Source organism: Poecilia latipinna, unplaced genomic scaffold (assembly GCF_001443285.1).
Source record: "Poecilia latipinna isolate Pla-1442-1.1 unplaced genomic scaffold, P_latipinna-1.0 Scaffold156, whole genome shotgun sequence".
In the NCBI taxonomy this organism is placed as follows: domain Eukaryota; kingdom Metazoa; phylum Chordata; class Actinopteri; order Cyprinodontiformes; family Poeciliidae; genus Poecilia; species Poecilia latipinna.
This window is the reverse complement of record NW_015112772.1, coordinates 483,735-495,980: the sequence shown is the minus strand read 5'-3', so window position 1 is coordinate 495,980 and position 12,246 is coordinate 483,735. Positions and strand designations below refer to the sequence as shown.

At 40.6% G+C, this 12,246-nt stretch overlaps 1 protein-coding gene across 2 annotated transcripts in view; it reads right to left on the bottom strand.

Annotated features, from left to right (window-relative positions):
* Positions 1–12,246, bottom strand: part of plxna4 (plexin A4) — a 239,317-nt gene that overhangs the window by 36,718 nt on the left and 190,353 nt on the right. For both annotated transcript variants that reach the window (XM_015029533.1, XM_015029532.1), the window contains exons 10-17: positions 10,792–10,992; positions 10,003–10,099; positions 7,652–7,842; positions 4,794–4,945; positions 3,996–4,119; positions 2,754–2,890; positions 2,169–2,336; positions 1,283–1,376 (exon numbers count right to left, since the gene is read on the bottom strand). In XM_015029533.1, the coding sequence (XP_014885019.1) occupies positions 1,283–1,376; positions 2,169–2,336; positions 2,754–2,890; positions 3,996–4,119; positions 4,794–4,945; positions 7,652–7,842; positions 10,003–10,099; positions 10,792–10,992 (1,164 nt within the window). The remainder of the gene's footprint in view (positions 1–1,282; positions 1,377–2,168; positions 2,337–2,753; positions 2,891–3,995; positions 4,120–4,793; positions 4,946–7,651; positions 7,843–10,002; positions 10,100–10,791; positions 10,993–12,246) is intronic.

Below are 12,246 nucleotides of genomic sequence, written 5' to 3'. Positions count from 1 at the left end.
CAGAAGGTAGGGGAGGAAAAAAAAAAACCCTTTTTTTTTTTTTTTTTTTTTTTGGAGAAACGTCACTAAAATCACTTTAGATGTCCGATTCCGTTTCTTTTTTCTCCTTCTCATCCACACCTATCTCAGTGTCGCACTGCAACAGGAAGATGTGAGGCAAACTAGGTGGCGACAGTTACCTTTAGACACAATGCCCAGCTCATGTGAGTGTGAGCACAGATGTTAAACGTGCTGCAAAGTCACGCTCAAATGAACCATGAAGATGGATAGCATTACAACCTTTTTGTTCCCCTCTTCTTTCAGTGAGACCAAACAAACTCTTGTATGACTTTCTCCAGCTTTCTGTGAGAAAATTGCAGATTACAGTGATACTATTTGTTTTGGCACATTGTCACAAGTTTTCTTCTTTTTGTTTGCAAGAAAAAGTGATGTGATTAAAAGCTTCTTAGTAGTGGTGAAACCTGATTAAAATATTTAATCTTGCTGATTGCAATGTCTGTAAAACTTAATAGTGGCAAAGTAAGCAACACTATCCATTTGAAAAACTTTCTTTGCTGCGAAATTATTGAATCGGAGACATCTTAGCTTCACAACAAAATATTGTTTTTAATTAATTCACTTAGGTTATTCAACCATTAGATTGGCGCAATACTACACCCATTACGATTTGTACTGTTTCAGGAGCCCCTGATCTGTAACGTTTTGAAAAAATACTTCTTTAATATGAACTGTGAATCCTGGGATGGTCTGTGCTTGCTGCAGTATTTTTGCACAGAGATTCAATGAAAGGTCATTGCACAACAATCATCTTTTCCAGCATGCCACGTGATCGTCTTTACTGGCTCATCAAAAATGCACAAATATTTGATAAGCCACAAATATATGCACAAATCGGAACTTTTCTATGCAAAACAAAGCAAAAAAAAAAAAAAAAAAGCATGTATTAAAGTATACGGAATTTGTGAATTAAAATTAACACTTTCAAACCCCTGCCCTACCTTTTTAGAAAATTAAAATTACAAAGCTTAACTTCATGTTATGTATCCAAAAGAAGTTCAGGACTATGTGGTGTGCAGACAGCTTATTATTCCATTTGTAGCATTAAATATGAAGATAAACTTAACCGAAAAAAAAAAAAATCACCCTTCAAAAATTCTTTGTGCACACTCAGACACAACATGCAGTCAATGTGTTTTCATTGTAGGTTAAAAATAAAAACATTTTAACCTGTTTCATGTTCAGATTTCAGATGAAGGAATATTGGTGTTTTGCAGTTACTTACGCTGAGCGATTCTTGGCTGTTGTATTTAGCTCTTATGATTGGGGTCTCAATGATGTCCAGGTTCGTTCCTGTTACCATCACCGGAGTATGACCACTGAAAGACAGGCACTATTTCAGAGATTGTTTTGACAAATTACTAAAGTATACCTTGAGCCTTTTCACATTTCCTTACAACCACCAAATTGTTGCATATTTAGAGGCTGACATTTTTGGCCGCTGTTAGCAATACGCAGCTCAAACTCAGTCAGATTGGATGGAAACATTTCTAAATAGTCGATTTTAACTCTCGTCACAGTTTTTAATTTCTTTCAAAGCTGTCCGCTGACGAGGCCATTTTTTGATTAAAAACAATCCTTCAGCAGCTGCGGCAGTATGTTACAGACTGTTCCTCTGCTGGGTAGTAAACATCCACCTTAGCCTCCAGTCTTTTGCAGCCTCTAACACGCCTTCTTCCAGGAGGGACCCGTGTTTTGCTCCATCCATCAACTCTGAGCAGTTTCAGTAACCCTTCTGATGAAAAGCATTCCCAAAGCATGATGCTGTGGAGATGCAGTATAACTCTGCATACCTTGGTTGACCTCAGACAGTTAACCAAGTTGATCATGGCCATGTCTTGATAGGTTTTGCAGTTGTACCATACTGCCTTCATTAAAGGAGCTGACAAAATATGAAAAAAATAAAGATGTGTAAATGTAGCAAATAACTGTGGGATGCAAAAGAGAAGCTGTAGGTTTTCTAAGACGTACAACATTTATAAGGCATTTTTAAACAATTTATTTTAACTTCATAAGCCTGAGGCCTGCTCAACAGAGATAGGCGCTTCCTCCAGATCCACAGTGACATTAAATCGTTTGTCAAAATGGGAAAGTTCCTCTTGGTGACATACCTATAGATGCTCCACTCTGGCTCTATCTTTGTTATGGTGGGATCCTCCACATACTCAAACTGCAGATCTTTCTGGAGTTGGGCCTTGTCTATGCTCACAGACACAGATACCCTTCCGTTGCCATGCAGGGAGGCATGCGTTCGGCAGGTTAGCCACTGTCCACCCCTCCTAGAAAGTAGCAGTACAGAATTAGCTAAATAAAACTGCTACGTAGGGATAATGCTGTGTAACCATTAAGACAAAAATATGATATTGAGAGGTAATAATGTAGCTTCAGTTTAATAGCTTTTTATCTGGAAAGTTTCAAAATCATTAAAAAACAAAACAAAAAACAATTTAATAACCCTGGATGGATGATAAAGTGGAGCCGAGTACACGGGTTATTGATTAAACTCATCAGCATGAATACTGATAAAACAACCTTTTTCAAGATGACTTTATTTTTCCTCCAAACGCAGCTCATAACCAGAACTGTCAGAGCCATTAGCTGCCTACGCTTTGATGGAAGCCGACTTTGACTGAGCTTTTTAATTGAGTCTTTGAAGAGTTGATTGGCAGGGTCAACCGAGGCATGTTCCCACTAACCTCAAGTAAGTGCACGGCTGGTCCTTAAACATAATTGACACGTTGCTCCCAGCGTCCAAGTGGCTGCCTGTGATGTTGACAATTGTTCCCCCGGAGACTGGACCACGGCTCGGCTTCAGCCCGGTAATTCGCGGGATCTGTGTTGGGAGTCGCATAGTAAGATCAGTCACATTAAAAAAATAATCATGCTGATGTAGGGAGACAAATGTTGCAGATAAAAAGGCTGGAAAGAGAAGTGTTTAAACTTTTGATGAAAATACGAGACAGGCGTTTTTATTTATTTTTTATTTTTTAAATGCCTACTAGGCGTTTCTTTAAATCTTGCTTCTGCGTTTTGAAGCTTAACTTACCACCTAGCACCAAGAGTACAAAAAAAGTTAAAAACAAATCTGTTTAAAGAACTGTTCCTTTTCACACAAAAAGTTTAGACAGAAAGTCATAATAACCGCCTCATCATTCTTGTTTATTGAACATTACTGGATAAAAATGTGCTACAATGTGTAGCAGCAGATCCCACTGGCAATAGGCACAGGCAATAACATGTTGGAAACATTATACAATTGCCACAGCAGTAGTTAATCAAGTCCAGTCGAAGCTGGACATCGCACCGATCCATTATGATGCCATCTGGCATTCTTATGGTCCCATCTAAAGCCTGTTGTGTTGCGCGTTTCGATGCAACATCTCATACCTCTGTGAAGAGGGGCCTCAGTGAGAAATAAACCTCGGCCAGTATCCTTTGAAGGGTAACAGTAAAAATGATACCATAGCATAAAAACAGGTCCATAAAAGCAACCACTGGAAATGTATTCCAGAATGCGGAACTGCGTTGGTGACTGGAACTGTGCTGGGAGAGAATCGAAAGAACACAGCAGAGGGTGTAATGCGTTTCTTTATGAGTTCGTGTCAGAAAACGCTTTTAGAAACATCAGCTTTTCTGCCTCATCTTAAACTCGTTAGTGGGGTGCCAGTCACGCCTCGCAACTGATCCACACACGAGAGAAGAGCCATCATGTGGGAACGGAGCCACGAAACCGCAACATATATTAGCACGGTAAGCGAGAAGAGAGAACACCTGACATGGAGGCGCTAAAATGAATACACTTCTGGAAGAGAGTCAAAACTCAGTAAGTCACATGTGCAAAGTTAGAGGTTGGTTGTTGTTTTTTTTTTTACAGTCATATGACTAACATTTAAGAACTGTGATATGAAAGAAAATCACAGATAAAGACAGACACTCACCACAAAGTAGTAGTACTTGGATGATGTTGCCATAAATTCTGGTCTGCATGCTCCAACACCGACACACACCTGTATGTTCCCAGTGTACTGGCTCAGCTCTGCTCGCCCCATCTCACAAACAATCCTGGCAAGAACAGAGTAGAATTACTGTAGAACGCATAGAAATTCACACTGAAGTTATTTTAGCCTTGAAACAAAGTAAAGAGAAAAACTGATCAAGAAGAGCTTACATTGTGATAAAAAAACCTTACATGATGCACCGTTTGGTAGTAACTTTACCTCCTACGATTGGCAAACTTGAGGGAGAAAAAGCAAAAAGTCTCTCCCTTTTGCGTATGACCTCGGCTACAGCTACCTCTGCTGGGTCAGCACTTGCTAAGAAAGTGCTGGCCCAGAACTTTCTTTCTAAGCAGAAGCGCTGTGTCTGTTGATAAGCCAACTTTAAACTAATTTGACAGATGGCACCTGCAAGAAGCCCGAGCTGTGGATTTAAACTGGAACATCAACTAAATCTGACCTCTAGAAATTTCTAAAAATGATTATTGGACTGTAAGGACAAATGTATGTGCAGCTGCTTGAATGTTTGTCACTAGAAATTATAAATGTATGAATTGGGCTCCAAGGTACACCTAGCATTCAAGTTTTATGCACTTCATGTATCCTTGCTGACACCTCAGTTTCCTCTCAAATAGTTTTGTATGTAAAAATGACATCAGTTTGACAACAATTTCAAGTGAAAAGCAGTAATTGACGAGGATCTGATTGCTAAATTATTTTATAGTTAAAAACATCACTTACTGTTCCGCAGGGATGTAACCGTCACGTATGGGGGTGCAGTCCACGTCGGCCACCTTCACGTTACCCTGAATCTCTCTGAAGTCCAGTCCAAGATTTTCACCACGGATCGTCACAAGTGTGCCGCCTTCCCTGGGACCGCGCAGAGGGTTGATCTGTTGGCATCCAAGCCTCGATTATTTCTGTACTTTTGCTCGTTTAAACATTTAAAACAAAGCGTTTTCCGTGAATTAGTTGGAAGAAAGTGTGAAAGCATCATCCTGCGACAGTTGATATGTTTCTACCAGCGAGGGCATGTCTCTTAGCAGGTTATCCAATACAGTTTAAATATTTTCTTTCTGTCAGTTTATTGTACAAGAGCATTCATAGCACAAACTTTTCACTTTTGTTTTTAAATTCTACAGCCACAAACTTCAATGTATTTCATCTGAACTTAAAAAAGTGGTCCATAGTGGTAAAGAGGAAAGTAATTAATACATGCTTTTCAGTAAAAAAAAAAATCTAAATAGTTTTACTATATAGCCTGTTTTGTTTCTCTGTTACCCCTTAAGACAGTCAACTGGAACCACATGTTTTGTGAAGGTTTATAATGAAACATGTTAAATAGGTTATTTTGGTCAGACAGCAACCAAATGTAAAAAAAAAGTCCTAGTTTGAATACTTTTATTGAGCAACCAATGAGATCTCATTCATCTTGTGAATACAATTGTCAAGTTTTACAAAACTAATACATATGAAAAACCACAACAATGCGTGACTATGACACTGCACAAAATACCAAGATTGCAAAGTTGGTCATTTTCAAGAGCGCCAACTACTGACTAACTACTTCTGAAGACAATAAGTACCTCAAGCATTCTTTGCTTGCCACAGTAATTACTTCCCAAATGCCACGAGCATTTCAGGAGCTCTCCTAAAAGTGCACTGCTCATTAGTGCTGGATTGTGGAATCAGTGTATTAACATAGGACCTATTCAGAACCAATAGATACCTAATGTGAGCAATTAAACCTAATAATTAGGCTTGATTTGTTGAGCTTTCAGGGGAAAAGTGCTAATTGTTTGTGTTTGCACATATTCCAAATAAAGAGACAATTAGCTACAAAATGAACACTCCAGAGGTTAAATAAGCTTTGGGGTCAACGTCGTGTCCTTTTTTTAAATGTGTATTTCAAGTTTACAACAGTCAGATAAACTCAGATCAACATAGATCGGGTGATACCACCACAGTAATCAAAAGCGTCTCTCATTGCAGGTAATGTGGTTGCAACATTCATTACTACTTTCTTACAAAACTACCTTTTGAAGAGCCAGTGTGTGTGTGTGTGTGTGTGTGTGTGTGTGTGTGTGTGCATGGGTGAGTACACATCATCAAGCCTATCCAGATGGATAGATGTTAGAAACGGAGACAGAGTAGTCTGTCCCCCATCAGTCTCTGCCAAGTACAAGTCCTCCAGGCTGCAGACCGGAGCCAGCTGCAGTGGCAGCTCTCCCCGTTTCTCAGCTCTGTGTATATGTGGCAAAGTGACCCCCCCTGTGGTTTTCACATGGCAGGTAGAGTGCTGAGCAAATGAGTGGGTTTGTCTTGGAGCACAACATTGTTAAGGTATTCTAGAAACTTACTGCATACACTAAAAGTATCGAAAGAATTAATTACTATGGTTTATTTCAAAATGTAGTGGAATAAAGCAAACTGAAATAGCTGAACTTGGAAGGGTGTTAAGCTAAATTTTTAAGCCAAGTCATGAAGAAGTGTGGAGTCTGCCAAGTAGGAGATATTGCTATGAAATTGTTCAATGCCTCTGATTAATAACGCTCCCTACAGGTTTCTTGATAGAAAAAAAAAGCCATTTGGGAAAGGGTTGCAATACATCCAGTTCAAAAAAAATGCACACAATGCCCTGTGGCTCCCAATTCATTAGAAAATATATTTGACTTAAGAGGGTTGACTTAAGAGAAATAGAGAGGGAGGAGGAAATAAGGCTTTGATTAGATATTTGACTTTGACAAGATAATTGACGGTTTCGTAGAGGCAAACAATCACTTCTCCTTTTCTTTTTATCTTGATATGCGAGTCGCTTTCTCGTATTGTTGGTGGGAGACGTCATTATAATTTACTGCATTCGAACGCATTAAGGGCTGGCTAGTCTTGGGAAAGTCCTCACTCCACACTGCTCACAGCTTTTATGGGGGAGATGAGAAGGCTGCAAAATGTCCTGACTGCAGCCTCAGGGATGCAAAAAGACATACAGTCCCATCTCCTTCAATAAATCCACTGCTTTGAGTGAAAGCAAACACTGCAGAGCCCCAGTGATGGACTGAGGCAGACTGGCTTTACTGCTTTACGAGGCGCAAAGGGTGTAAAGCATTTTTCCCCCCCCTCTTTTTGAAAGAGTTCATGTGTTTTGTTTTCTTTTTAGTTTTCTAGGTTAACATTATTTGCGAGCATGTGAGCATGTGAAACTGAAGTCCAATTCCTTCAATTCAGTGTGTGAATTGAACTGTTGCGTAAAAAGAAAAAAACAAAAGCAAACCGTTTTTAGGGATTTTGTGTGTTATGAAGCAAATCTCAGAAACAGACATGATTCGCAGGCAAGCTACATCGCCAACCGTTTTTGTTAGTTTTACAGTAAACGTTTGAGCTGGTTAACAAAAACGTGGACACTGCCACATGTTGAATGACTTTAAAGAGTTTTCTGTACAGTGGATAAGAAGCTGGATGCTTTGAAATGAAATGTGCTGTGCTCCCAAATGCTTCATAATATGAATTCTGACCACCACTCACCACTTTAATCACCCTTTACTACTTTTTGGGTGTCGTTTTGCGAAGCGTGCATGTTTCTCCTGGCGTTTTCGTCTCACCTGTGTGATTTTGGGGTTGGTGCATTTGCTGTTGATCCCGTTGGGCTCGAGCAGCTGGTTCTCTGGGAGGAGGCAGTGTTGCTTGAGGGTGCAGCGGTTCTCTCCTTTGCACCAAACGCACCCAAACAGTGGGTCTGCTTTCAGACATAAACCGCAGCTTCCACGCTGAGCATCACACTTATAAAGATGAACTGCGCAGTAAGAAATAAAAGGCGGACAAAGAAAATGTGGGAGGGAAGGGAGATCAAGTTATTCTGGAGAAATCACTTTAAAAAAAAAAAAAAAAAAAGCCAGACCGCTGTACACGACCTGAACTCTTACAAATATCTCATTATTCCTGCCATCATCATCTCCACGCACTCGCATTCCCTCCTGCCTTGCCTCGCCGGGCTTCCTACAATGCTGTCTCCTGCCTCTCGTCACCCACCACGCATTTAACATATCATCTCCATGGCAACAGACCAGCCATTTTCTCTTTTAATTGCCATTAGATGCGTGTGTGAAGTGCCCATCAAAAAATGCCACGAGAGATGCTTCCTCCGCAGGCAAACAAAGGTAGGAGGCGGTTTAAGAAGCGTTCTCCATTTCAAGCGTCTCCTTTGTAACTTTTGTTGCCTCTTTGATTCTGCACTCACGCTCAAGGATATATTTTTGCGGATGTGTTTTTTTTTTTTTTTTTTTACACAGACACATGTAAACACAAACACCCTACAAAGTTTGCCTTGCAGCACACGGTGTCACTTTGGCACATAATCCACATTTTAACAATAAATTTCATGAGTCTAACTCCATGAAACCCTAACCCTGTACCAGGATAAACTTTGCAGTAGTGCATTTACAGCGGCTAAAATTGAACAAATGCAGCTCAAAGACACATATAAAAAAAAAAAAAAAAATCAGCAGCAAATCTTCATTTCAGTAAGTCAGATACAAAAAAAAGTCAAGATAGCGCACAGTGTGTTGTTTATGTCCTGCAAATGCAGGAAGGGGAAATAAATTAGAGCTGTTTGTAGAGACTGATCATTTTTAAAGTACAGGTGAATTTAAATAAATGACAGTACAAAATTATTTCAGTTATTACATTCAGAAAGCCAAGTCAATACATTTGGCAGAGTCATTATACACAAAGCGTTATTTTCCTAGAGTTTCACCCTCGAAATTTTGACGATTATAGCTTACAGGTAATGAAAACCACCAAATTCAGTTCCTGAGAAATATTTCATACAAAACATCCTTTTACAAAAAAATAAAAAATAAAAGCATGCCCATGCACTCACTATTTGGTTCAGGCTGTTATTGCACTACTCATGCTTATAAATGTAGCATCAATGAAGATAATCAGCCTCCGGCTCTGAGTTATTAAGCAAACCCAGGTTGGTTTTAATAAAAGCCCGTCAGCTTGTCAAGCCTGGTGTCTCTCATCTTCTTCTGAATAAAACCCCCAAATACTCTCAATGGTGTATAAGTCAAACAAGTTTCCTGGCCAAACAAGCACAGGGGCACAGTGATTATGTAAGCTGGCACTGGTACTTTAGACAATGTGTGAAGGCAGCATGTCACACTGCAAAATAAAACCAACAACTAATGAGCTCGTAAGCATGAAGTGTTGCAAATTTCCGTGGCTATGTTTACTGGACTTCTTAATGCTTTTTCCTTCCACTTAACCTTCTATTAACATGCTTGGGTACTTTGCTCAGTGAATAGCCATCTGCATTAGCAATGTCTTCTGCAGCTTGGATATCTGCTGGAAAGCTGCCAATTCATCTGTCTTTCCCAATGTTGTGCAGGCCGTAGTATAACATGTCTGGATTAAAAGCAAGTTTTAATACTCCACTTTTAAGCTAATTTTTTTGTGTTTTCCATTAATAAGTCTACAGCGATAGGAGGAGTTTGGCAAAACTAAAGAGGAAGGCATTAAGGACACAGAAAATTTAATCACAAAAGTCCTACGGAAATAAAAAAAAAGAGAGAAAGAGTAATATTGCAGAGAAACATATAAAGTGTAACCCAGAGAGTTGGAATAGTAATTTGCAATGCAGCCATATGGGAAAAAGATAGACAAAGCAAAAAAAAAAAAAAAAAAAAGGAGGATGTGTTAAAGTTAACCACTCTTCATGGCAAAAACATCAGGAAATAGATGCTTCACCTCAGCACACCACCACCTGTTGCTATGGAGACAGGCTGCGAGGGCAACAATTGGGAGGCAGCAGACCCACTGTATATATCTCGATGCGAGTTTGTCAGGAGACCACGTCGGACTAAGTGTAAAGTGAATAAGTTGGTGAGCAGATGTGTTCGCATGTGTCGCTGCACATGAGCACACCGACGCCTGCATACGTCTGAACGCTCACCTTTGTTGTGGGCGGGGTTATCGATGCTGAAATCTCCGTTCCAGATGACGGTCAGCTCCACAGGAAGACTGCTCATCTCCATCCCATCGTAGAAATACTATAACCATGGCAACCAGAGAAGGAATGAGTGGCATTGCAGAGAGAGAGGGAAATGTTTATGCTGTGCATTATTTCTGTGTTCAAATGCCGTTAGTGCCCGATTTCCTTTTTCATCCCAAAAATACATCAGCAACAACAGGTGGCTTTATACTCAGCGAACACACACACACACACACCAGAGAGTGTTCAAAGATTAGATTATTTTTCATTTGGTTCTGTAACACCAGCAGCATGAGAAAGGTTGGTGCTAGAATCATAATTTTCTGCTAAATTACAGTTTCCCTCCTTCACAGCTCAATCAAACTACAATGTTTGCCCTGTACTGTGATTACACACCCAATCCCACCGACATCTTGACACGCACACATTAACACACACACACACACACACACGCAGAGTGATGAAGATAGACAGGAAGATGGAATGTTATTGTATCAACAGACGATTAGCATCGAGACAAGCATAAAGCCTTTTATGCTTGCTGTCAATGCATTATTCACTGAAAGGATGAAGCCTCAATAAAGGGGAGACGTATCTCATATAATCCCTTTATACCGGAAGAACTTAACTCACCTTTTAACAGTGGAAATATCAGTGAAAGGAGTACAAATTTTGATGGCAAACACGGGGAGTCTTTATCGAGACTGGTTAGGTGAGCGAATGTGAGCCGCTGCTGTTGCTAATTCTTACCGATGTGTTTTGACACTGCACCGAGGAGCTGTTAAAGCGCAGGGCAGGGACTCTGTGCTCATTTCCCTGGATGGTGAGGAGGCACTCGTACCCCCTCTGCCCAGACTGTGGCTGGGGTAGGTTCTTGGCCCGCAGGGTGATGGGCTTTACCACATTGACTGGGACCAGTATCCTGTCTGCAGGCAGCAACTGTGGACAGCCCTGAAACAAACAGAAATGTTGGGTTATTGCTTATAACGTATGAGTAATATTAAATCGTGTGTTTTTGAATATTGTACTAAAAGTAGACAGTAAGGAACCTCACTGAAAGATATTTCTGTGTAAGGATGGCAGCTTGTTACATGAGAAAAATGTATCTCCACTTTCTACACTGCATAGGTTTGCAGTTGTGTTGTCTATTTTCAGATAACGGACTTAACGGCGCTCCGAGATGCTCAAAGCTTTGATTATTATTCAGAAATTGTGCTCTGCTTTAAACTTCTCCACATTTGATCCCTGACCTGTTTTGTGTGTTTCTTGGTTTTCGTGATGAAGCATGCGTCGTTAATATCCTAATTAAATGGCAGACCTGTTCACATTCAGAAAATGAAGGACAAGTCTGCTCTCTACTCTACTGATACTATCCTAAGGATGGAAGCATCAGTTATACATTGAAGCAGACACTTAAGTTAGAACTTTGATACTAATTTGCTAGATATCCAAGATGCATGCATACTGAAGTTTTTTCTTGTATTTTCAAGAAACAAAAGATTTCACAGATGTCTCCAATGTAAGCTTGCCTCCTGTCTAAGTAGGCTAATAAAAAGGCACAGAGAGAGGGAGAGATCAAAAACAGGAAAAAAAATATGAAAGGGATGTTAAAGGATAGGACAAAGTGACTGGTCAACAAGTAAAACAAAAAAGATTAGGACAGCAGGAAAATCTGACAAGAATAAATGTAAGGTAAAACAGAAGGGGGGGGGGGGGAAAAGAAAGGTAAGCATAATAAATACAGAACGGTTCCCTGAACACAGGGAGGAGAAGGGAAAACAGGCCAGCAGAGAGAGGAACAACAAAAAGACCCAAACTGAAAGCGGCAGGAACACCATTAAGCGCATGTGACAGGGAAAGCTTTAGTATGTCTAAGAGAGAAGTGCAAAGAGGGTGAAAAGAAAGGGAGCAGATAAGAGAAGCCCCCTAACGGATGGAACCGGGGAGGGGGGAGCGGGAGGGAGACGGGGTTGAAGCAGAGCACACGTTGAACTGTGCGATAACACTTGTTTGAAGTTCATTAAAAGCCACTTGATTTGGGTAGGCTGAGTGAGTGACTGACTAGTGAGTGACTCAATCACGTGGTGAGAGAGCCGAACGCTCCGTGACACCATTCACAAAGTCATTATAGATAAATGACACACAGGGTGGGGGGGGGGGGGGGGGGGGTGAGCGGGGGGGGGGGGGGGGGGGGGGGGGGGCGGG